The sequence below is a fragment of the Choloepus didactylus genome, chromosome 6, assembly GCF_015220235.1.
Source record: "Choloepus didactylus isolate mChoDid1 chromosome 6, mChoDid1.pri, whole genome shotgun sequence".
In the NCBI taxonomy this organism is placed as follows: domain Eukaryota; kingdom Metazoa; phylum Chordata; class Mammalia; order Pilosa; family Megalonychidae; genus Choloepus; species Choloepus didactylus.
The window spans coordinates 90,763,068-90,790,132 of NC_051312.1; the positions used below are offsets into that span (position 1 = coordinate 90,763,068).

At 40.1% G+C, this 27,065-nt stretch overlaps 1 protein-coding gene and 1 long non-coding RNA gene across 15 annotated transcripts in view; one reads left to right on the forward strand and one right to left on the reverse strand.

The window, feature by feature from the left end:
• Positions 1-202: 202 nt before the first annotated feature.
• On the reverse strand, positions 203-25,848 carry LOC119538044. Its single transcript, XR_005217501.1, has 3 exons — positions 25,020-25,848; positions 1,979-2,060; positions 203-848 (listed from the first exon to the last, which is right to left on the reverse strand). It is a non-coding gene; the product is annotated as an uncharacterized LOC119538044 (long non-coding RNA).
• Positions 25,540-27,065, forward strand: part of EMSY (EMSY transcriptional repressor, BRCA2 interacting) — a 111,268-nt gene continuing 109,742 nt past the window's right edge. For 13 of the 14 annotated variants that reach the window (XM_037840754.1, XM_037840755.1, XM_037840742.1 and 10 more), the window contains exon 1: positions 25,816-26,103. In XM_037840754.1, the coding sequence (XP_037696682.1) occupies positions 26,041-26,103 (63 nt within the window). In that variant the 5' untranslated portion in view covers positions 25,816-26,040. Of the gene's footprint in view, positions 26,104-27,065 lie in introns of all 14 variants that reach the window. The other variant, XM_037840747.1, reaches the window with a different exon arrangement.

The following is a 27,065-nucleotide window of genomic DNA, read 5'->3' on the forward strand; positions in this document are numbered from 1 at the left end:
CCCCGATGCACTAACTTTAACATGTTGTCAGACCGCTATTTCTTTCCCTCCCTCCCTCCCTCTCTCCCTATCTATCATCCATCATCTATTGCTCTGTCTTCTGAACATATGAAAGCCAGCTGCACACATCCTTGAACAAACACTATAATTCACATATACAATTCCCATGAACAAGAACATTCTTTTTTCTATAATTCACATATACAATTCCCATGAACAAGAACATTCTTTTTTTTTCACTTTTTTTAATTTTAATTTTAATTTTTATTATTTTTTTAATATTCATTTTGTTGGGATGTGTTCGCATGCCGCGCGGTCGTGCAGGGCAGGTCGTGCATTCGATTGTTCGCAGTGCCGTTGCGTGGTTGTGCATTCATCGCCAGGGTCGGTCCCTGGCGCCTTCGTTGCCACACACACAAAGATGGCAATAGTGGTGATTGGAGTGAAGGAGAGCAATTGGGGTGGGGGGGAGCGCTGGGTGCCTTTGTCTGTTTGTTTGTTTGTTTCCTTCCCTTGTTTTTCTGCTTGTCCATCCATGGACTGGACCGGGGGAAGTGTGGTCCTTTGGCTTTCCCGGTCCCATTGTCGCCCCTCATAAGCTACATTTTAGTGCAGTTGTCTTCGAGGTTCGTGGGTTCTGGGTTGTTTCGGGTGTCCACCACCGGCTGCCCCGGTTTGTTGGAGCCTGGGAAGGGTTGTCTGTATTGTGCGTGGGGGTGCCCACCAGAGTGGCCTCTCGGCTCCTTTTGGAGTCTCTCTGCCAATGACGTTTGTTTCGTTTCCGTTCGCATCCCCCTTTTGGTCAAGTAGATGAAGAATATTCTTTTATGCAATCCCATTAAGTGCAGCTAAGAAGTACAAGAGATTCAACAATGATACAAAGCTTACATTCTATATTTCCTTTTCCTTATGTCTCAAATGTGTCCCTTTGAGCCTCCTGTCCTCCATCCTCAGATCCCATCCAGGGTCATCCTTGGCATTCAACTGTCATCTATTTAGACTGTCTTTCTTTTTTTTTTCCTCAATTTTGGAAACATATATACAGCCTAAATCTTCCCACTCTGCTCCCTCCCTAGCATTCCATTAGTGGGATTAATCACATTTAGAATGTTGTAATGCTATCACCTTCCCACCATCCATTACTAGAAATTTCCCTTCCCCTCAAACAGCAACCCTACACTTATTTCTTAACTCCCATTGCTCCTTCCCCCATTTCTCTTATCCTATCCTCTACTTTTCATCTCTATGGTCATATTCTCTGATAATTTCTTTGTGTTTACTGTGGGGCTTAAAATTAACCTCTTAAATCCATAACAATCTTGTTTTTCTTTGATACCAATTTAATTTCAATGGGACACATAAACTATGTACCTATACTTCTCCATTCCCCCACCTTTATATAGTTTGTCAAAAATTACATATTTTACATTGAGTCCAAAACCACTGATTTGTCATTAGAGTTTGTGTATTTTATATCATGTAGGAAGTAAATAGTGGAGTTACAATTCAAAAAAAAAAAAAAAAAAAAGCTTCAGTCTTTGCTCTCAAGGAGTCTCCAGTCTAATTACAATCTGGTGAGATAACTGCTATCATCACTGATTGTCTTGTTCACTTCAGCACGGGGTGGGGTGCGTGTTTGTGTATATGTGTGTGTGCATGACACACGTGCACATATTCATACAAGCATTATTTGGACCATTTCCTTCCCACAGTCATTCCTCAACACTTGTACTCCCCGGGTTCTCCATAAGCACGTGTTCCTTTATTACCTCTGCCTCTAGCAAGGCTTGGATTTAACTGCCAGCCTTGAAGTGATGCATTTAAAGCCCATAGCATCTCACTTTTTCTCAACAGGTGCCCTTTCAACCCATGAGAGACATGACCCAATCTTCTATTAGCTCACATAGAAAAGAAATGACCAACTCTGGAGATGCAAGGAAAAGATCTTAACTGGAATGACAAGAAAGTGTACACCTACCAGTTCTCTGTAGACTTCACAAGTGCTCAACACTTCTTGAAAGAGAATATGGCTCCAAGTGGAGGGCCTTTAGTTCAGCTGGCTGGAGCAGAGCATTAAAAAAAGGTATTTCATCTCAGGCAAATCACAGCAGAATGTCATGAACAGCTGGAAACTCTCTGAGGTGAAGACAAGTTGGATATTATGTTTGGATTTATAGCCCCCTCCCCCATGATAGCTGATTTCCATTTCCGACAGGGTTATTATTTCCATCTTCATGAAACATCTTGGATCTCACCTCGGATAATTAGTTTATCATCAACTCCTCACCTGAGGTATCTTAGCACTTGTGTGAACCTAAAAAAAATTTTTTTTTTTTTTTAATCAACTGGGAAAAACTCGACGTTTGAGACTGTCTTTATTTCTGTTTTCATTTGCAATTCCCTCTGGCTTTCTAATGATCAAGCCATTAATCAGTGTCAAATCACTTTCCAGGGCACAGACAGTATTTTTACCACTTGGGTTTCAATGTGAATTAAATGGCAATAACTTGTGTTACTAGTTCTGGTGTTCTTTCATGATATACTGTGGTAATCACAGACCCAGAAACTTTTAGGGCACAGATAAGATCTCAGGAGTCATCTAAGGTTTTTAGTCAAGGGTGTACAAAACAATCATCTGAAATTCGATAGAGCTTTCTGGTTATTCTGACAAGTATTACTGGTTGAGGACCACTAAGATTCCAACAACCCTAATTTTTCTTCTTAAAGTTGGCACTCTCTTTGTCCTTTCATGCCTCCATGCCGTTGCTTCTCCTATTTCCTCTGATTTGATACCCTTGATATCCCCTCCACATTTCTCTGCCTGACAAAATCCTGTTCACCTTAGGAGGCCCAGGCCAAAAGCTACCTCTGCTATGAGTCCTTCTGTGATGGAAATAAGCTTCTTTGCTCCCTTCCCCCTAGCACTTCTTAAACACCTTTGTCATCCTGTTATTAACTTTGCCCTGGTATTTAGAATTATGTGCATATGTGTCTATCTTTCTCCTTCAACTGTAGCTCCAGGAGGATAAAGGTTGCATTTTATTTGTCTTCATCTCTCCAGAGCCTGATATAGGCCCTGGCACTCATTTACTGAATGAATGAGGAAGCTGATACCCAAAGAAGTGATGAGACTTTACATTGGTCTGTTTAATGTAGCCAGATCTTGGCTTTCTCTGCATGTATTCAGTAAGTTGCTTATAAGGAAATTTGAGCAAGGATGTGAAAGGGAAGGAGCTAGAGGTCTATGATATAATTTTTTTTTTAATCATTTTATTGAGATATATGCACATACCACGCAGTCATACAAAACAAATTGTACTTTCCATTGTTTACAGTACCATTACATAGTTGTACATTCATCACCTAAATCAATCCCTGACACCTTCATTAGCACACACACAAAAATAACAAGAATAATAATTAGAGTGAAAAAGAGCAATTGAAGTAAAAAAGAACACTGGGTACCTTTGTCTGTCTGTTTCCCTCCCCTACTTTTCTACACATCCATCCATAAACTAGACAAAGTGGTGTTTGGTCCTTATGGCTTTCCCAATCCCATTGTCACCCCTCATAAGCTACATTTTTATACAACTGTCTTCGAGATTCATGGGTTCTGGGTTGTAGTTTGATAGTTTCAGGTATCCACCACCAGCTACCCCAATTCTTTAGAACCTAAAAAGGGTTGTCTAAAGTGTGCATAAGAGTGCCCACCAGAGTGACCTCTCGGCTCCTTTTGGAATCTCTCTGCCACTGAAGCCCATTTAATTTCCTTTCACATCCCCCTTTTGGTCAAGAAGATGTTCTCCGTCCCACGGTGCCAGGTCTACATTCCTCCCTGGGAGTCATATTCCACGTTGCCAGGGAGATTCACTTCCCTGGGTGTCTGATCCCACGTTGGGGGGAGGGCAGTGATTTCACCTTTCAAGTTGGCTTAGCCAGAGAGAGAGGGCCACATCTGAGCAACAAAGAGGCATTCAGGAGGAGACTCTTAGGCACAAATACAGGGAGGCCTAGCCTCTCCTTTGCAGCAACCGTCTTCCCAAGGGTAAAACTTATGGTAGAGGGCTCAACCCATCAAACCACCAGTCCCCTATGTCTGTGGTCATGTTAGCAACCATGGAGGTGGGGTAGGCGAATACCCCTGCATTCTCCACAGGCTCCTCAAGGGGGCACTACATCTTTTTTTTTTTTTTTTTTTTCCCCTTGTTTGTCTTTTTTCTTTTTCTTTTTCTTTTTTTTTTTTTTTTTTAACTTTCCCTTCTTTTTTCAAATCACCTGTATGAAAAAAAAGTTAAAAAGAAAACAAACATACAATAAAAGAGCATTTCAAAGAGACCATAGCAAGGGAGTAAGAAAAAGACAACTAACCTAAGATAACTGCTTAACTTCCAACATGTTCCTACTTTACCCCAAGAAAGTTACATAATATAGCAACATTTCAGTGAACTTGTTCCTACTACAACCATCAGAAATTAACAGACCATAGTCATTTCTGGGCATCCCCAGAACGTTAAATAGCTTATCTGTTCTTCCTGGATTATTGTTCCCCCTTCCTTAATTGCTCTCTACTGCTAGTTCCCCTACATTCTACATTATAAACCATTTGTTTTACATTTTTCAAAGTTCACATTAGTGGTAGCATATAATATTTCTCTTTTTGTGCCTGGCTTATTTCGCTCAGCATTATGTCTTCAAGGTTCATCCATGTTGTCATATGTTTCACCAGATCGTTCCTTCTTACTGCCGCGTAGTATTCCATTGTGTGTATATACCACATTTTATTTATCCACTCATCTGTTGAAGGACATTTGGGTTGTTTCCATCTCTTGGCAATTGTGAATAATGCTGCTATGAACATTGGCGTGCAGATATCTGTTCGTGTCACTGCTTTCCGATCTTCCGGGTATATACCGAGGAGTGCAATCGCTGGATCGAATGGTAGCTCTATATCTAGTTTTCTAAGGAACTGCCAGACTGACTTCCAGAGTGGCTGAACCATTATACAGTCCCACCAACAATGAATAAGAGTTCCAATTTCTCCACATCCCCTCCAGCATTTGTAGTTTCCTGTTTGTTTAATGGCAGCCAATCTAACCGGTGTTAGATGGTATCTCATTGTGGTCTTAATTTGCATCTCTCTAATAGCTAGTGAAGCTGAACATTTTTTCATGTGTTTCTTGGTCATTTGTATTTCCTCTTCAGAGAACTGTCTTTTCATATCTTTTGCCCATTTTATAATTGGGCTGTCTGTACTATTGTCATTGAGTTGTAGGATTTCTTTGTATATGCAAGATATCAGTCTTTTGTCAGATACATGGTTTCCAAAAATTTTTTCCCATTGAGTTGGCTGCCTCTACCTTTTTGAGAAATTCCTTTGAGGTGCAGAAACTTCTAAGCTTGAGGAGTTCCCATTTATCTATTTTCTCTTTTGTTGCTTGTGCTTTGGGTGTAAAGTCTAGGAAGTGGCCTCCTAATACAAGGTCTTGAAGATGTTTTCCTACATTATCTTCTAGGAGTTTTATGGTACTTTCTTTTATATTGAGATCTTTGGTCCATTTTGAGTTAATTTTTGTGTAGGGGGTGAGGTAGGGGTCCTCCTTCATTCTTTTGGATATGGATATCCAACTCTCCCAGCCCCATTTGTTGAAAAGACCATTATGGCTCAGTTCGGTGACTTTGGGGGCCTTATCAAAGATCAGTCGGCCATAGATCTGAGGGTCTATCTCTGAATTCTCAATTCGATTCCATTGATCTATATGTCTATCTTTGTGCCAGTACCATGCTGTCTTGGCAACTGTGGCTTTATAATAAGCTTCAAAGTCAGGGAGTGTAAGTCCTCCCACTTCGTTTTTCTTTTTTAGAGTGTCTTTAGCAATTCGAGGCATCTTCCCTTTCCAAATAAATTTGATAACTAGCTTTTCCAAGTCTGCAAAGTAGGTTGTTGGAATTTTGATTGGGATTGCATTGAATCTGTAGATGAGTTTGGGTAGAATTGACATCTTAATGACATTTAGCCTTCCTATCCATGAACATGGAATATTTTTCCATCTTTTAAGGTCCCCTTCTATTTCTTTTAGTAGAGTTATGTAGGTTTCTTTGTATAGGTCTTTTACATCTTTGGTTAAGTTGATTCCTAGGTACTTGATTTTTTTAGTTGCTATTGAAAATGGTATCTTTTTCTTGAGTGTCTCTTCAGTTTGTTCATTTCTAGCATATAGAAACATTACTGACTTATGTGCATTAATCTTGTATCCCGCTACTTTGCTAAATTTGTTTATTAGCTCTAGTAGGTGTATCGTTGATTTCTCAGGGTTTTCTAGATATAAGATCATATCATCTGCAAACAATGACAGTTTTACTTCTTCTTTTCCAATTTGGATGCCTTTTATTTCTTTGTCTTGCCGGATTGCCCTGGCTAGCACTTCCAGCACAATGTTGAATAACAGTGGTGACAGCGGGCATCCTTGTCTTGTTCCTGATCTTAGAGGGAAGGCTTTCAGTCTCTCACCATTGAGTACTATGCTGGCTGTGGGTTTTTCATATATGCTCTTTATCATGTTGAGGAAGTTTCCTTCAATTCCTACCTTTTGAAGTGTTTTTATCAAAAAGGGATGTTGGATTTTGTCAAATGCTTTTTCAGCATCTATTGAGATGATCAATTGATTTTTCCCTTTCGAGTTTTTAATGTGTTGTAATACATTGATTGTTTTTCTGATGTTGAACCATCCTTGCATGCCTGGAATGAACCCCACTTGGTCATGGTGTATGATTTTTTTAATGTGTCTTTGGATTCGATTTGCAAGTATTTTGTTGAGGATTTTTGCATCTATATTCATTAGGGAGATTGGCCGGTAGTTTTCCTTTTTTGTAGCATCTTTGCCTGGTTTTGGTATTAGATTGATGTTAGCTTCATAAAATGAGTTAGGTAGTGTTCCATTTTTTTCAATGTTTTGAAAGAGTTTGAGTAAGATTGGTGTCAGTTCTTTCTGGAAAGTTTGGTAGAATTCCCCTGTGAAGCCATCTGGCCCTGGGCATTTATTTGTGGGAAGATTTTTGATGACTGATTGGATCTCTTTGCTTGTGATGGGTTGGTTGAGGTCTTCTATTTCTTCTCTGGTCAGTCTAGGTTGTTCATATGTTTCCAGGAAATTGTCCATTTCTTCTACATTATCCAGTTTGTTGCCATACAGTTGTTCATAATATCCTCTTATAATTTTTTTAATTTCTTCAGGATCTGCAGTTATGTCACCTTTTTCATTCATTATTTTGTTTATATGGGTCTTCTCTCTTTTTGATTTTGTCAGTCTAGCTAGGGGCTTGTCAATCTTGTTGATCTTCTCAAAGAACCAACTTTTGGTGATATTTATCCTTTCTATTGTTTTTTTGTTCTCTATGTCATTTATTTCTGCTTTAATCCTTGTTATTTCTTTTCTTCTACTTGGTTTAGGATTGGTTTGCTGTTCATTTTCTAGCTTCTTCAGTTGATCCATTAGTTCTTTGATTTTGGCTCTTTCTTCCTTTTTAATATATGCGTTTAGTGCTATAAATTTCCCCCTTAGCACTGCTTTTGCTGCATCCCATAGGTTTTGGTATGTTGTGTTCTCATTTTCATTCGTCTCTATATATTTAGCAATTTCTCTTGCTATTTCTTCTTTAACCCACTGATTGTTTAGGAGTGTGTTGTTTAACCTCCAGGTATTTGTGAATTTTCTAAGTCTCTGATGGTTATTGACTTCTAATTGTATTCCATTGTGGTCAGAGAATGTGCTTTGAATGATTTCAATCTTTTTAAATTTATTGAGGCTTGTTTTATGTCCCAGCATATGATCTATTCTGGAGAAAGTTCCGTGAGCACTAGAAAAGTATGTGTATCCTGGTGATTTGGGATGTAATGTCCTGTAGATGTCTGTTAAATCTAATTCATTTATCAGATTGTTTAGGTTTTCAATTTCCTTATTGGTCTTCTGTCTGGTTGATCTATCTATAGGAGAGAGTGATGTGTTGAAGTCTCCCACAATTATTGTGGAAACATCAATTGCTTCCTTTAGTTTTGCCAATGTTTCTCTCATGTATTTTGTGGCACCTTGATTGGGTGCATAGACATTTACGATTGTTATTTCTTCTTGCTGAATTGCCCCTTTTATTAGTATGTAGTGGCCTTCTTTGTCTCTCAAAACATCCCTGCATTTGAAGTCTATTTTATCTGAGATTAATATTGCTACACCTGCTTTCTTTTGGCTGTAGCTTGCATGAAATATTTTTTTCCATCCTTTCACTTTCAATTTCTTTGTGTCCCTGTGTCTAAGATGAGTCTCTTGTATGCAACATATTGATGGTTCATTTTTTTTGATCCATTCTGCGAATCTATATCTTTTAATTGGGGAGTTTAATCCATTTACATTCAACGTTAAAACCGTGAAGGCATTTCTTGAATCGGCCATCTTATCCTTTGGATTATGTTTGCCATATTTTTCCCTCTCTCTATTAATATCCTTTATTGTACCCATACCGAATCTCTTTAGTACTGAACCTTTCTCCACGTCTCTCTGTCCTGTCTTTGTTTCTCTGTCTGTAGGGCTCCCTTTAGTATCTCCAGTAGGGCAGGTCTCTTGTTAGCAAATTCTCTCAGCATTTCTTTGTCTGTGAAAAATTTAAGCTCTCCCTCAAATTTGAAGGAGAGCTTTGCTGGATAAAGTATTCTTGGCTGGAAATTCCTCTCTCTCAGAATTTTAAATATATCGTGCCATTGCCTTCTCGCCTCCATGGTGGCTGCTGAGTAGTCACTACTTAGTCTTATGCTGTTTCCTTTGTATGTGGTGAATTGCTTTTCTCTTGCTGCTTTCAGAACTTGCTCCTTCTCTTCTATGTTTGACAGTGTGATCAGTATATGTCTCGGAGTGGGTTTTTTGGATTTATTCTATTTGGAGTTCGCTGAGCATTTATGATTTGTGTATTTATGTTGTTTAGAAGATTTGGGAAGTTTTCCCCAACAATTTCTTTGAATACTCTTCCTAGACCTTTACCCTTTTCTTCCCCTTCTGGGACACCAATGAGTCTTATATTCGGACGCTTCATATTATCTATCATATCCCTGAGGTCCATTTCGAGTTTTTCAATTTTTTTCTCCATTCTTTCTTTTATGCTTTCATTTTCCATTCTGTCATCTTCCAGGTCACTGATTCGTTGTTCAACTTCCTCTAGTCTTGTACTATGAGTGTCCAGAATCTTTTTAATTTGGTCAACAGTTTCTTTAATTTCCATAAGATCATCCATTTTTTTATTTAGTCTTGCAATGTCTTCTTTATGCTCTTCTAGGGTCTTCTTGATTTCCTTCATATCCCGTACTAGGGTCTCATTGTTCATCTTTAGTTCTTTGAGTAGCTGCTCTAGGTGTGTCTCTTCTGGTCTTTTGATTTGGGTGCTTGGGCTTGGGTTATCCATATCGTCTGGTTTTTTCATATGCTTTATAATTTTCTGTTGTTTTTGGCCTCGTGGCATTTGCTGTCCTTGATAGGGTTCTTTTAGGGTTTGTAGACCAGTTGAAGTCCTTATCTCTAATTTATCAGATCTACAGCTTCGTGGAGTACACTTTCTCTAACTAACCAGCAGGTGGCGTCCACGAGCCACCTGTTCTCCACAAGCCAGTTCTCCCCTGCTTAGCCTTTTTGGTGAGTGGGGGAGTGAGTCTTGTGGGGCCCAATTGGTGTACCAAGCTTGTGTGTGTAGTTGGTGTTGCCTGCCCTGTATGTGGGGCGTGTTTCTGGGCAGTCGGGGAGGGGGGGGTGGCCCTAACAATCAAATCTCCCTGGTGATCCTAGAGTTTTAAAGCTGGTGCAATAGTCTAATCCTTCAGTTCAGTCCTGCCACAGTTTGTCTCTGCCACTGACCCACAAGTCCTTGTTATTGGCGTATGGCTCCTGAGACTTGCAAGTGGGCCCCTCTTCCAGGCTGTGCACCCCGGGTCCTCTGGAGGGATGACTGTGCTATGTCACAGGTGAGTGCCGTCCCCTCAGGGCAGTTCTGGGCTGCTGGGCTGTGTAGGGAGGCTCCCAGTCTGCTGAAATGATGGCTGAATGGGGCTTTGTTAATTCACACTGCTCCACCTTCCCAACCCTGGGACAATCAGCTGAGGTTGCAGGGAAGGCTAATGTCCACGCCCAGTTTTGTGGTGTGTGCCTGTTATTTGAAGCCCTTCCGTCACACTGGGTTGTCTGGGGCAGCTCTGGGCTATGGGGCTGGCGATGGGCAGGAGTGTTTCCTGTCCACCAGGATGGTGGCTGTGAGCGGACACCCCCGTTTTCTTGGGAAGTTGTGGTGTTTAGTGAATTTTCTCAGCCATTGAATTATTGCCTTTTGTCTCAGAGCTCTCTTAGTTCTGCTCTTGACTTGACGTGCCCAAATTGAAAGTCTTTGAAGCTTTCTGTATTGGGCTTCTTAGAGTAATTGTTTTAGAAAAAGAAAAAAGGATTAAAAAAAAAAAAAAAAAAAAAAAAAGGGTCCTCCTCAGAGATCTAATGGGTTATTGAAATGCTAAGAGACAAAGCAACCAGGGCCATTAAGGAAAGGTCCACAGGGCAGAGAGATCGGCTTTTCTTCGGGATTTGCATATGCGCCTTAGGGCCTGATCTCCGCCCTTCCCCTTTCTGTGTTCACCAGAACTCTAAAAATCCTCTGCTTTTATTTTGGAGTTTTTCATGTTGTTTTTTTTTTTCTATGCCTGTCTCCTCTCTGCTGGGCTGGCTGCTCACAGATTCTCTGGTGTCTGGTCTCTGTCTATCTATGGTTGGAGTCTGGATCAGTAGAATGAGTTTCCGATAAGAGCAGCCACTGCAGTTCTCCCTTCTCCTTACCGGAGCTGACAGCCCCTCCTCCCACGGGACTGAGCCTGGCAGGGAGGGGCGCGGGTCCCCTGGCCGCAAAAACTTACAGATTTCGACGATCTCAGCAGTTCGACATTTTCATGAGTGTTGTATGAAGTATGCCCAAAGACAGATTGCTCTGTGGTGTCCAGTCCACGCAGTTCCTGGCTTTCTACCTACTTTCCTGGAGGAGTAACTAAAACATACAGCTCACCAGTCTTCCATCTTCTATGATATAATTTTTAAATATTATTTTTAAACATCACTTTCCCAACAAGAACAATAGCTTGTTTAATCTGATTAGTACTGGAAGACAGGATGTCAACTTGAATTTGAGAAAGTGTTTTCAGGAAAGCAGACACAAAAATTCAATTCTTTCATTGGTCTCATCAGTGTAGGGAATGTTAGCTTGAAAATCAGACTTGCTCTCTGGTTCCTGTGTGACTTCACACAAGTTACTTTACCTCTCTGCCTTCTCTAAGGCCTCAGATTTCTCTTATAAAAAATGAGGGAGTTAAACTGGAATATCTCTGAGATTTCTCTTAGCTCTAACATTCTATGACCTTAATCAGAATCATCAGTTAACTGATGTAGCAGTTAAAAAAATTTTTTTTTCTTCACATTTTGGCTCTATTCCATAACTTGGAGAATGAACTATTCTTAATAAGATACTAAGGAGTTTTACAAAATACATTATTAAATCATAACAATAATGTAAATACCTAAAAAGAAACTTTGAAAATAGAGAAAACACAATCTACAGTTCTAACATAATGTAATATATCACTATTGTTTTGGCATGTTTCCTACCGTTATTTTTGATATTCACTTGTATATCATTTTTCCACTTATCATAAACATTTTCCTTGATGTTAATTATGTGTAATTTTCTTTTTGAGTGACTACATACTGTGTAGATGTGTGGGATATGGAAATACTCTATTGTAAAATATTTAGGTTCTTGCCAGTTTTGATAGCATGTAAATATCTTTTCCCATATTTTGGTTTATTCCCACATATGAGAGCCCTATATCAAAAGATATGAACATTTTTGACTCTTACAACACACTGCCATGGTGCAGTGTAGTGAGAATCTGTGATCTTGCTGTGCAGAATTCATTCACTTTCCTCTGATAATAGTACCCTGATTTTCATAAGGTCAACCAAGTCCACCCCCATACCCACTCCATGTACTTTGGGAATAAATGACTTTACCCACAACCCTTCCCCATTTTCTAGAGAGTAACATATGGTTCAGGCCTGGCAAATGAGGGCATTACATTTCCCTGGCCACAGTTAAGGGATGGGCATATGACCCACACGGAACCACCAGCATGGAGCAATAAGACTTTTGATAAGATTGCTGGAAGAGATAGCATGTGCTCTTTTTTGCAGAGTCTATACACAGGGAGGATGATGTGAACCTGGAATTACTGGGAGCCACCACATGGAACCTGAGAATGAAGCCAAAACAATAGAAGACAGTAAAACAGAGAGAGATACTAAGACTCAACCTGTCTGAATTCCTGGATTCAGTAATGCCTGAAGCCAGAATTACCCCAGGACTCTTCAGTAAAGTGAACCCAAAACTGCCTTTGTTCCTTAAACCACTTCATTCACTCATACATTTATTCACTTATCCTATCATTTGTGCCCCCCCCCCCAAATCCTAACAGGTACAGGTAGGTTTTTTGTTTTAATCCTTTTTACTATTTATTTTTATTTTTTTATTGAGGTAGAACTTATAAAAAGCCCACAAATCTTATGTGTATAGCTTGATAAACTTTTACACATGTATATCTAACCATATAGCCACCACCTCAATCAAGATGTAGAAAATTAATACCACCCTAGTAGGTTGCTATGTGTTCATTCCCAGTAGTTACTCCTCTAAAGGTATTAACTATTCTGACCTCTATCTCTATAGATTATTTTTGACAGCCCTTGAACTTTACATAAATGGAATCTTGCACTATGATATGCAAGTTTGGTCTGTTTTTGTTTTTTAAACCAGACGTATGGGTATGTTCTACATACATTTTAGCCAAAGCTCCTACATATTCTTTATTCAGGATTGGACCATGGAAACTGAAATTCAGAATAAATACTCTTAAAATGCTGCAAGATTTGATTTATCAAACATTAAAATGTACTGACCATCTACCATTTGTTAGGCACTATATTAAATGCTGGAGATAAAAAAGGTATAGACCCTCCCTTCAAGGAGCTCATCTTTCTAGATGAAAGAAGTAAACAAGTAATTATAATCTACATTATTAAGGAAACAATATTTACATTCATTATACTTCACTAGGAAAGTGGAGGCATACATTTAAGAAAGAACATTTTATATACTGAAATACTTATTGATGTCTCTATTCTGTCAGTTTAGGTGCAAGTGCTGGGCACAGGGAATACAAAGACACTTGGCCTCTGCCTCAAGAAGCTCACTATCTAGTAGAAAGAACAACTATCTCACACATAGTCTGATAGTTCCCTGAAGTGTGGCATCAAACAGGTGCCTTGGGAACTTACAGGAGAAAGACTGTGACTACGACCGGGATGGCAGGAGGGAAGCCTTCTGGAAAATGGTCAATTTGGGCAAAGTCTCCTGGATGAAGAGCAGAGTGTCACAGGGCGTCCCAAACCCGGGCCTCCACACCTCCACTCCTCTCCTTTTACACCCTTATCCTCATTCTTACAGCTTCAAGTATTATGTCTAACATTTGAAAACAGTCTTGGCATTAATTCATAAAGTTGAATATTCACATGTCCTATGACCCACTTCATTCTTAGGTAAAAACCTTAGAGAAATTCTTAGATATTTCAATATGAGGCATGAACAAGAATATTCAGAGCAAACTACTGACTGTGAGTAAAAACAAATCAATGCTCAGCAATGGGAGAATGGATAAAAAAAATTGTGGAACACTCACACAATGGAAAAACATTTGAAATGAAATAACTATAACAACATGCACCAATATGGAAGACTCTTAGCAATATAGTATTAAATGAAAACAGTAAGTTCTAAAAGATTACTTACAACATTGCATACTTTTTTAGGGTATATATTTTATAGATTAACATACAGTAAAAACAACTTTTAATGGAGTACAGTTGTAGAAGTTTTAACACATGTACAGATTTTCAAAACCACCACCACAATCAAGATACAGTACAGTTCTATCATTCCCACATCCTCCTCATGCTATCTCTGTAGTTACACATTGTCCCAACTTCTAAACCCTGGCAATCACTGATCTGTATACTTACAGTTGTGTCTTTTGGGGAAGGTCATATAAATGGAAATGTATAGTATGTAATCTTTGGAGACAAGCTTCTTTCATTCAGGATAATGCCTTTGAAATTCATACAAGCTGTTGTATACATCAAGTTTCTTCCTTTTTATTGCTGAGTAGTATTCCATTGTATGGATATACCAGTTTATTAATTTGCCCATTGAAAGACATTTGGGTTTTCAGTTTTTGATGACTATGAATACAGCTGCAATAAACATTGTATACAAGTTTTAGTGTGACCATAAGGTTTTCATTTCTCTAGGGGGAGTGTTTAACAGCAGGATTACTAGGTCATATGTTAAGTATATGTGTACATGTATAAGAAAATGTCAAACTGTTTTCTAAAGTGGCCATAGCACTTTGCATTCCCATCAGCAATGTGTGAGAGTTCCAGTTGCACTGCATCTCTTCTAAGACTTGATATTATCGATATACATTATTTAAGCCATGTGTGTAGTGGCATCTCATCTTGAATTTAGTTTTCGTTTCTCTAATGGCTACTCATGTTCAGCATATTTTCAAGTGCTTATTTACCATCAATATATCCTCTTTGGTGAAAGGTCGTTTCAAGTCTTTTGCCCATTTTCAAATTGGGTTGTTCTCTTACTTATGAATTTTGAGAGTTCTCTATAAATTTTGCATACAAACCCTTTATCAGATAAGTGATTTGCAAATATTTTCTCCCAGTTTGTACCTTGTCTTTTTGTTTTCTTAATGTTTTTTGCAGAGCAATGCCTTTACACTTTTGTAAAATCAATTCACCTGAGACTTCTGTTTTCAGAAAGATGGAGTATCCATATTTTTCTGTACTCCTCCTGCTAGGTACAGCTGAAAATCCTGGACATTTTATATATATGTATAACATACATAAAACAAACATTAAAAAACATAAAAGACTCTGAAAGGTGGAGAGAAGGTGGCCAGCTAGGGTCTCCAGGATCCAGGGAATGACACAGCAGTGAATTCTTGGATTTTCTTTTAGCCTCATAAATCCCAGACTGGGTAACTGAGAAGCTAGCAACCCAGAAATGCCAGTGGGTGCAGATAAAAAAGTCCCATGAAAAGACTGTTCTCGCTACCCAAAGGACAAGGAAAAAGGCAGCCTAAGGAGACAGAAAACTTTAGTACAGTAAGTGGTCTACTCTAGCCAAACACTACAGAAAACACTGTAGCAAAGGCCAAGAACTTAGACTTCCACCCTTGCCAGGCTGTAATGAGGCTACCGAGCCCCTTCCCATGCACTCAGATTCCTGTCAGAGAAAATCAAGTGGGAAGTGAGGACTTCCATCCCCTTGGAGCAGTAACAAGGCCCCCTCCATCAATCACCCCCTCTTGTCAGTGGATACCACTTGAGGAACATGGAATTCCACTCCTAACCAGTGGTAAGGAGGTGCCCCTCCCCTTCCCGGGGAGGGGTAGTGTCAGAGGAAGCCTAATGGAATATCAGGAGTTTTGTCACTGCACAGCAGTAATAAGGATACCCCCTTCCCCCAGTGTCAGGGACAAAAAAGAAAAGCAAAATCAACAACCTAAATATAAAAGCTAAACCATAAACTCTTAGAAAACAGAGGGGAAGATCTTCATGACTTTGTATTGGGCAATGGATTCTTAGACATTACACCCAAAGTGCAAGCAACAAAAGAAAAAAAAAAGATAAACTGGACCTCATCAAAACTAAAAACTTTTGTGCTTCAGAGGACATTATCACGAAAGTGAAAACACAACCTAAAGAATGGGAGAAAATTTTTGCAAATATATCTCTGACAAGAGTTTAATATCCAGAGTATACAAAGAACTCCTATTACTCAACAATTAGACAAACAACCCAATTTAAAAACGGGCAAAGGACTTGAATAGTTTATTTCTCCAAAGACATTCAAATGGCCAGTAAGCATATGAAAACATGCTCAACATCACTAGTCATTAGGGAAATGCAAATCAAAACCATGATGAGATACCATTTTATTTCTACCAGGATGGCTATAATCAAAAATGTAAGTAATGTGGAAAAATTGGAACCCACATACACTGCTGGTGGGAATGTAAAATGCCACAATTGCTGTGGAAAACAGTTTGGTGGTTTCTCAGAAAATTAACTATAGCATTACCATATGATCCGGCAGTTCCACTTCTAGGTATATACACCAAAGAATTGAAGGCAAGGACTTGGGAAGATATTTGTACACCAATGTTCATCTCAACATTATTCATAATAGCCAAAAGGTGGAAGCAACCCAAGTGTCCATCAACATGTGAATAAACAAAAGGTGTAATAGCCATACAATGGAACATTATTCAGCTGTATAAAGAAATGAAGTGCTGGCACATGCTACAACATGGATAAACTTGAAACTATCATGCTGAATTAAATAAGCTAGACACAAAAGAACAAATATTGTGTCATTTCTCTTGTATGAAATACTTAGCATAGCAAATTCATAGAGACAGAAAGCAGAATAGTGGTTATAAGGTGTGGAGGAAGGGGGAAGAGTGGGAAGTTATTGTTAAATGCATATGAGTTTTGGTTTAGGATGATGAAAATAGTCTGGAAATAGTGGTAAAAGTTATACTGGTGTACTTCATATCAAAGAGTTGTCCACCAAGAATGGTTAAAATGATTTTTATGTTACATATTTTACATTTAAAAATAAATATGTATTTTTTAAAAAGCAATAACAAATATACTTGCAGAGAAACAAGATATACAGAAGAATCAAATGGAGATTTTGGATCTAAAAACTGCAATAACAAAACATTTAATGGAGGGACCCAATAGCAGGAATGGACAGGACAGAAGAAAGAATCAGTGAACTTGAAGATAGAATAGAAATTACACAATCTGAACAATAATGATAAAATAGACTGACAAAATTGTTCAGAGTCTCAGGGTTATGTTGGGCTATAACAAAATATCTAACATTCATGTCATTGGACCCTAGGAGGAGAGTGGGTCTGAAAAAGTATTCAAACAAATAACGGATGAATTTTTCCTAAACTTTGAAAAATAAAAACCTACAGATTCAAAAAGCTGGGCAAACTCCAGGATCAATCAAAGGAAGTCCCTGCCAAGACACTTCATGATCAAATTTCTGAAAATTAAAGAAAAACAAACAAACAAACAAACAAAGCTTGAAAGCAGCCAGAGAGAAACTATTTATTTTCTGTAGGGGAAAGACAATTCAAGTAACAGTGGACATTTCAATCAAAAACCAGGGAGATCAGAAGGATGTGGCACACATTTTATGAGTACTGAAAAAGCAAAATACACTTTAGGAATGTGTTAGTATTCTTCAAAGAAAGAGAACAAAGAAGTTATATGTATACACACACACACACACACACACACACACACACACACACACACACACATGAAATTGGCTCATGTGATTGTAGGGATTGTCAAGTCTAAATTCCATAGGGTAGGCTGCAAGTTGAAAACTTAATGAAGGTGTAATTGAATTCCCCAAGAGAAGCTGCAGGCTGGAAACACTGAATTCCCTAGGAGAAGCTGTCTGGCTGAAGGAGAGACAGAAATTCTTCTTTCTGACTTCTGAAATCCTCAGTTCTTTCTTTAAGACCTCCAACTGACTGGATGAGGAGACTCCCCTCATTGCTGAGTGCAAGCTCCTTTGTTGAACATAGTTGAAAATTTACAGTTCTAAGGCCATAAAGTGTCCAGACTAAGGCATCAACAAGAGATACCTTCACTGAAGAAAGGCTGATGGTGTCCAGAACACTCTATCAGCTGGGAAGGCATGTGCCTGGCATCTGCTGGTCCTTTGCTCCCAGAATGTGTTGCTTTCAGCTTCTGATTCCAGTGGCTTTCTCTTTAAGCATCTGTGGGTTCTCACTTAGCTTCTGCAGGGAAACTCTGGGCTTCATCTCTTAGCTTAGCATCTCCAAACATCTTTCTGTCTGCATCTCCATGCATCTGGGTCTGTGTCAGCTCTGGGCATTTTTTTCTCTAAGTGTCTCTCTTAAGGACTCCAGTAAACCAATTATAACCAACCTTGAATGACACCTCCATGGAAATAATCTAATCAAAAGGTCCCACCTACAGTAAGTCTGTACCCACGAGATTGGATTAAAAGAACATGGCTTTTGTGGGGGACAAAATAGATTCAAACCAGCCTTTAGTATTTTCTATTTTACCTTTAATAGCCTCCCCATCTTTCTCTCTTCCCATTGTCTCCTTATGTACTATTCACTCTGGCTAAAGTGAAATGCATGCAATTCCTCAAATTCCAGTGTTGATTATGCCTATGTGTTTGCCATTGTTGTTTTCTTTCAGTGTCTTGAATATCCTTTCCTGCTTTGTTGGCGAACTTTCTTTACTAGCTCTCAGGAAGAGTCAATGGCCCCTTAATCCTTTTTTCATAGTCTCTTACAATAATACCATTAACAGGATATTGTATAGTAATTATCCATTTATGTGTCTGTCTCCCCCACTAAATTGTGAGCTTCTGAAGGGCAATGATCTGTTTCTCCAGTGCCTGGCATAGGGCCTTATCCATAGTTAGTACTCAACAATGAATAAATTATTTACTGTTTACCCCAATTCATTTTTGGAAGGAGAGAAAGCACATATCTAGCCTTTAGAATTACTCTCACATCTTACAATGTAAAATTTAAAATAAATTTAAAATAATGGTAGTACTATATAGCTTGTTTTCTGATTGACATTTTCTTTGTAAATTTAATATTCATCCATACAAGAAAGGCAGCATTATACAATGGAAAAAGCATGGGCTTTGGAGTCAGACCCAAGATGAAATCTTGGTTTGGCTCTGGTGCTGTTTGTATTTTCCAAAAATGGTCAGTGTCTCTGCTGAGCCCTGCTCAAATAGCAAAAACAAATATAGTTGTTTTCAGTCAGAAAGTTTTGTGGTGACTTGTTATGTAGCAATAGATAATCAGATCAGATTTTGGTACCAGAAGAGGGATGCTTAACAAAACCTAAAACATGTGGCTTTGGCACTGGGTGGACCTTAAGGACGTTAGTGAAAATGTAAAGGACCTCAAAGACAGTAGAAGCCTGATTTCCTTTGAAGGGACTGTCTGTCAGGGGTTAAAGAAAAGTGAGGAAAACATTACTGGAATCTAGAGGAAAGTATAACATCGTTAAGTACTAGAGGAAATTTAGCAACATTGTTACCTGTGGTAATGTGGAAATAGGAAATGTACTTAGTGGACTATATTATTTCATTAAAGAAATTCCCAGGAAGACTGTTAAAAGCACGAACTAGCTATAATAAAATAAGAGAAAAGAGAGAGAAAGTAAAGAAAGAACTGCTTAGGGATAAAGTAGTTAGAACTTGCTGGTTTTCAAAATAAAATTCTCTCATTCCTGGTTTCTCCAGACCAAATGATGTTAAAATTAAGAAATGGCTTCTGGACAGAGATTAAATTTATGATGCTGTCAGGAAAACATGTTCTAAAGATGAAGCCAAGGGCATGACTGTAAAACCCTCTATTAAGACCTCAGATTTAAGGTGGTACCTCAAACAAAGACCTCTGAACACCTTTGCTAAACAACAGGATTCTAGCAAATCTTCTTTTCTGAACAATGGGATTTCTATAAATCTTTAGGGTATTGTCCTACAGGAGCCTTATAGGAAGACCAAGACAGAGAACAGCTTATCTTGAAGAGACTTCTTGGTGTGGCTTTTGTCTAATGGAATACATAAACCTCAATAAGAATCATTAAAAAATCCACAAAATTTTCAAGAGAATTGTACCAAAGGCAAGTTTGGATTAAAGGGAACAGAAAGTTTAAAATGAAAAGCCTGAACTTCTACGAACAGGAATCAGGCTGAGAAAACTTGGCTTCAAACACAGACTATTTTTTTATGGAAAAGGAAGAATGACTCAGAAGATACAACCTAGAGTCCAGAAGGTGGAATCAAGAGCTGTGGAGAACCGTTCCTAGGCTATAAGACTGTGCCCTAATCAAGGAACAAGCTTCAGAATTGCTATGGATCAGTGGATCTAGAGTGGTTATTCTATACCAGTCCAACCACTGTGTGTTGGATGTCTGTGGAGAAGATAACTTGTCTCTAATTCCCAAGCCTTTAGATTGAGAGGAACTGCACTTGAGGAAATTTATTCACACCCAGAACTGCTTTCGACAACAAAATCCTAGAAATCAAGCCCAAGTCTGTTGCTATAAGGAAAAAATACCTTGAGAGTCTTGGGGGAAAGAATGAGTGTGGTTTTTAACTTCTTATTTTGAAATAATTTCAAATGTACAGGAAAGCGGCAAAAATAATACAAAAACAACACACAGAACTCTAATGTACCTCCCACCCAGATACCCAGATTGACCAACTATTAGCATTTTGCCACATTTGTTATATCATTCTATTTCTCTATTTTCTGAACATGTGAGAATAGACTGCATACATTATGCTCCTCTAACACTTAACACTTCCCTTTTTAAGTGAACAAGAAAACTCACTTATTAAGCACCTTACATGGAGATTTCAAGTTCAAGAAATTTAGCATTGATATAAAGCATATAGTCCACATTCCAATTTTTTCAATTGTTCCAATAATGGCTTTTTGGGCATTCTCTCCTTTATTATTAGATCTAGTTCAGGAACATGTACTGCATTTAATTGTCATGACACACATTGAACAAGTGTGTTTTGCACATGGGAGGGATATGAATTGTTGTGAACAGAAAAACTGTGGCAGATTATGTTTTTCAAAAATGGCCAGAGCAATATTTCTGTTCCCCTTCTTTCAGAACTCTGCCACTCTTCCATTAAGAGCTGAAATCTATTTCCCCTCCCCTTGACCCTGGGTATGTTCGTGACTGTTTCAACCAACAGAATATGGCATAAATAATGCTATATGACTTTCATAGCTTGATCATAAAAATAATACAGCTTCCTCCGGGCTTTCTCTCTCTGGTCACTTGCCCTTGGAATCTGGTCGAGGTATTGTGAGGAAGCCTAGACCACGTGGAGAAGCCACATATAGATGCTCTGGCCAACAACCCCAGCAAAGGTTCCAAGCAATAGCCAGCAACTACCGGTCATGTGAATGAATGAGCACTCAGATGATTTTAGACCTCAGCCTTCAAACTGCACCAGCTGATGCCAAGAGGAGTAGAGACAAGCTCTTTCCACTAAGGTCTACCCAAATTAGAGATTCATGAGTGAAATAAAGCCACAACAATGGTCTGTTTTGGATTCACAGATAGCTAGAACTCCTCAATACCTATGTGTTTTGGGGAAGAATTTTCTGGTGATATTTGCCTCTGGCCAAATTATTTTTAACTCTATTTAAACCTTGGTTTCCTCAGCTGTAAAATGTATCTGTAATTTCTATGTCAAGGGACTTCTGTGAGGTGTAAATGAGATTATTCACACAAAGTATTCCTGTTATAATGGGACCTGAATAAATGCTATCTAATATTATTTCAACTTATTTCCATCAAATTATTCTTGTTTACCACTTGGTACAAATTCCCTTTCAAAGTACATGCGTGATACATACATTTACACATAACAAATATACATATAAAACCTGATAAATAATTAGTCTCCAATGATTCATGCATCTTGTATTCATATCCTTGTGTAGTCCCCTCCTACACTAAATAGGGCTGGCCTGTACAACCAACAGAATTTTGTGGAAATGATCTATCTGAAGCTGAATCAAAAAAGACATTGCTCCTTTTGCAACTGGTGAATTCAAGGACAGAGAAGACAATGGAACAACCTAAACTGACAATAGAAGACTGTTAAAAATCTTCTCCCTAAGAGAGTCATGGAATGAGGATGGCATGGAGATTACATGGCTTAATGATGAAAGCCTCAGTGCAGGAGGAGTTGGCTTGGAAGCTGAAGTGAAGTTAGGACAATGCTTGGTTCAAGATATTGAAGGTAGGGGTAATTGAGACCTCCACTTGAGAGGGTTTCAAGGGAAACAGTGCACTGAAGGAAAATGTGAGATTTTAGACAAGACAAAGAGGCAAGAGCAATGCTCTAGGAAGAGGTTATATAAGAAGTTTCTTTGCACTAGCTCAGGGCTGCTTGTAAAGCAGCTGAAACTTTATTCTGTCGGCAATTAGGATCCACCGGAAGGTTTTAAGCAGAGGAATGACATGATAAACTTTGAATCTTAGAAAGCTCATCCTGACAGCAGTGGCAGTGTGGTGGAAGTACTGCGCAAGGGGTTCAGAGAGGTGCCCCTGTAGGAACAGGGCTGGTAAAAAAAAAATTCATTCCACAGATGTGATGGGGCTCCATAATCATCCCATTAAAACAGTAGGTCAGCTATTTAGGAAACAGAAACTACAGAATTTAATAGAAAGTTAGGGAGAGAGAGGAGTGGAGGCAGCTGGCAAAGCAGTGGCCAGATCTTTCACCTCTTTTCTGAAGCCTTTCTAGATTGTTCAGAAGAGTTTCTGATCCTCCATTGAGCCTGGATATGTAACTGCCAGTTATCCCCAGTTTACTTTCCTCCTTTCTTTTCTGTCCCTCAAATCTACTTATCTTGATCTACTTTTGGATTTTTTTTGGTCTTGCTATTCCCAGTGTGGTAATAAACTTTGTCAAAGTAAGAATCTAAGGGCAGTGTGGTACAGTGGAAAGAGCAGCAGCCTCTAAGACAAAAGAGCTGGTTTCCATCCCAGCTCTGACATGAAATCTCTGTGTGACTCTCTGGTTAATTCACTTGACTTCTTTAGACCAGTTTTTTTTTTTTTTTTTTTCCATTTAGAAAATGAATCTCTAAAGTTTCAACCATTTCAATTCACCTACCTGTACAATACCACAGACATTTAACAGATACCTTAATGATAATGATAAAATATACCTTCCCCAATATAACAGTACAAAATCAGGCTGGTGGATGGTAGGCATCTAAAAGAAGTTTCTATATCAAGAGTAATCTGCTTAGATAATAGAGCAATAAAGTTTGAAACAGATATTATACTTTCAAATATTTTCCCAGGCTAGAGACAGCTGCATTAACGTCTAGCAGATAAGTCTTAATTTTTCTTCTTTGGAAGGAAGTATAGGGTGGCTCTCATTTTACTTACCACAAATTTCCTAGAGCCAAAGTGCCTTAATTTGAAATCATGGATTTGCTAATTGCTAGCCTGTGGACTTTGGTTAAGTAACTTAATTTCTTTGTGCCTTAGTTTCTTCAGCTATGAAATGGGGATAAAAGTTTATTTACTTCATAAGGCTGTTGTGGGGATTGAATAAGTTAACATATGTAACTGTACCTGGAACAGAGAAAGCCCTGGGTAGGTATCAGTTATTATTCTTATTATGTACTAGGCACTAGACTGGTGTGCACAGACCTGGTCCCTCCCTCATTGCCTACTTGGGAAGAGTCTCTAACAAATGACCACAATTCAGTGTTCTGAGCTCAGTAACAAGACATATGGTGAGTGGTATGGGAGAAGAGAAGGAAATGCCTGTCTTATTCTAAAGGGAAAGGAAGGCGCAGGATAAGCTTCTTGACGATGAAGTTTGAGACTGATCCTTAGGAAAGAGAATTTAATATTGGAAATGACTGGGAATGTGAAGCAGTCAGAGACAGTATGGGGAATGTAGCTTCTGGCTGCAAAAGAAATCTGGTTAGCAGGAAAGGGAGGGGGGAATGCGTGGTACATTAGAGATAGTATATAGTGCCCAGCAGCAGAAGCAGCACTTGGGAGCTTGTCAGAAGCACAGGACCTCGGGCCCCACCCCAGACTTATTCTATCAAAATCTGTATTTCAACAAGATTCTCAGTGGTCCCTACTGAATATTAAAGTTTGAAAACCACTAGTCTAGAGCATAGACTCTGGAACCAAATGCTTAGGTTCAAATCCTTGCTTTACCATAACTTAGAATGTGCGACTTAGACAAGCTATATCTAACCTTCCATGTCTCCATTTCCTCATTTGTAAGTAGGAGCAACAATAGTTTGCACCTCTTACAGTTGTTGTAAGGACTAAATGATTAATATATGAAATATTTAGAATTACCTAGTAAGCACAAGGACTAGCTATAACTTATTTAGACTCATGTTAGTTACTCTGACACTGTTGTAGAGAAAAGGACAGTGAGGTCAGAAGACCTGGGGTGCAAAGACCAGCTCCCTTCAATTTCTAGCTCTGTGAACTTGGGTGAGTTACTGAATATCTGTGAGATTTTCTCATCAATAATATGAGGGGGTCCTCAAACCAAAGAATGTATGTTAAACTGCATAATCTTCTATTAAGGTTTCATTTATTATTCTCACATATTCTAAAGCAATTGGTCTGAAACAGGGGTTCCCTTAATTTAGTGGGCAACAGATGGAAGGGAACGCAATAGCAGGTCAGGGATGAGGTGGATGGAGGATCGGAAGAGTAATCCACCCCACTTCAAGATTTTCTTAAGGGGAAAGCTTCGGTTTCAACAATCATTTTCCTGGACTTGGCAGAGCATGCTTAGCTAATGTACAAATAGGAGTAGGAAACTTTAATGTTATTTTTTCTTCCTAATCTACAGCTCCTTTCAAGAACAACAGTCTCGCGATTGTATAGTGGTTCACAAACTATAAATAACTTTTATCTACGTTGTTTATCACAACATTCCCATGGGGAGGTATTAATCCCATTTTTCAGAGGAAAAAAACTAGTTCTGGTGATAGCAGAATGTACATTAAGAACCCCTTTTGACTTGATCATTTCTACCCAAACCCCATGTTGTCACCAAAAATACAAATATTTAAAGAGGGAAGACAATCATAACAATGTCAGGCACTGGCTTCGAGTTTATATAATTTATTGAGCCCCTCTTCTCATCTATAAAATTATCTTCTTAAAATTGTGGGGTTAAATAAGGACAAAAGCTGAAGGGGCACCTACCACGTCATAGGGCCTCAAATAAGTCCCTTCTCCTTCCGGCATTGGACAGATAAGAGCCCGAGATATCATTATCGTTCCCATTTCACAGGTGGAGGAACCCGACGTCGAAACTAACTCAAACTCAAATCTCAGCCTCACCGCTCGGGTTTCCTTTCTCTATTTGGGACTCTGCAGCCCCCAGACTGGTTTCGGCAACTGCAATGTCATAATCGGCTCCCACAGCGTGGAATATTTTCCTCGAATTGCCGTTTGGGGGGCCGGCGGCCGCTGAGAATTGCTCCCATGGCTCTGAGGAATCCAGTTTTAATCCTCAATGTTAGCTCTGCGATGAAGCTGCTTTCCCACCACCTCTGACGTCGGCTAGAGCAAAACACACAGCGAAGCCCCAACTCCACTTACTGACGCCATTTCGGCCGCTACGTGTGACGCCACACGTAGCAGAGAGCACAGCCGATTGGCTGGGAGACGGTGCCGAAGGAGAGGCGCGCGAGGCCAGAGAGAGGAGGGTACGCAGGAGAAACCAAGGAAACTACACTCCCAGCCTTCCTTGCGCATACGACAGTGAACCGGGAGCGAAAGAGAGGAACGTTTGGGTTTGGACCACAACTACCAGTAGCCCCCGCGATGACTCTCCTTTCCTTTCATAATGCGGAGGAAAAGGGGGACACGGAGAATGGAGGCCTTCTGGTGTCCGTTCTCCGAAAGGCGGGAAAGGAGAACTACACCACCCGACTAGCAGCGCGCGGCTGCGCTTGCGCCCTGATACCTGTCGCCATCTTGCCGCTTCTGAGGCATCGCAAACAAACCCAATTCCTGGTGTCCCCTAGTCTTGGCGGAGGAGCCTTTTAGATGAGCCCCGAAAGGCCGGGCAGGTGGGTGACTCTCAGGCAGGATCATGGGAAGAGCTGCCAGGCTAGCCAGGCTAGCGGAGCGCCAGACCAAGCATTCGGAGCCCAGGTTGGGGCGCCCTGCCCCATCCCCCGTTGTCTCCTAACGGGATCGTGGGGCTCCCGGAGGTGGGATGCGAGGGACTCCAGCAGGCCTGATGCTGGGCCGTGGGGGGTCCAGCTCTGGGAGCCTCCGGGTGAGTCTCGGTCGTCTGGCTGGCTGTCCGCGCGCCTACTCTTTCTCTGTTGTCCTCTCGGCTGAGGAGGGAGCAAGGCGCGGATGCCAGCTGGGGCCCCTAACACTGGCTGCCGGTCCTGAAGGGCTTGGGTCGTGGGCTTGACATTGGGGCCGGCTCTAAGGCACGGGTGAGGAGGGTAGGCTGGCTGCTCTTGTGGTGCTGCAAGAGAGTGCGTGTTTGGGGAGGGGGCGGGGCGGGCTTGCCTCCTTGACACTTGAGTGGGGGAAGGATTATGCGAGATTCCGGTTCCCCCAGCGGGCTTCGGCAACTACTACCCAGGTTTCCGAAGCGATGCGGCCCCGCGGTGGGGTCGCTGTCGGGGACGCATCGGGATGCCGTGACGTGGTCCCTGATTCGGCGGTCGCCGGCCGCCTCCAAGATCCTGTCGGGGGGCGGGGACTGGCTTGTGGAGGGAGCGGATTCCTTTGGCTCTGCCCTTGCTTCCTCCTCCCCACCCCTTTTCTTTATGTCATCCTGCAGGCGGGGACGCGCAGTCCAGTTCTCCTTGCTCTGGGTTGGTTCTGAGCTGAGAGGACTATGGGAAGTAGGGGGAGGGGGCTCAACTCGGGGCAAAGAGTTGGAGTTAGAAGCCCCAGCGCCTGGAACAGGATTTAGCTGTTAGTTGTTTCAGTTCGGTGTCTGACTCCTAGACTAGGCAGTGAGCTCATTCATTCATTCATTCGTTCATTCATTTTAGTCCCTCCCTCCTTCAACCATTCGTTTAACAAATATTTACTGTGGGTCTGTATGTGCTAAGGTTGCACTGTACAAGCGTCTAGAGCTGTCTTTTTGTCTTTCTAGACCAGGGGATTCCCGGTACGAAGTAAGTTCCTGGCTTATAGTAAACTTTTGGTGAATGGTTGTTTAATGACTACAGGGTCTAAATTCATATTTTATTAAGACTTGAGAGAATTCTTTAT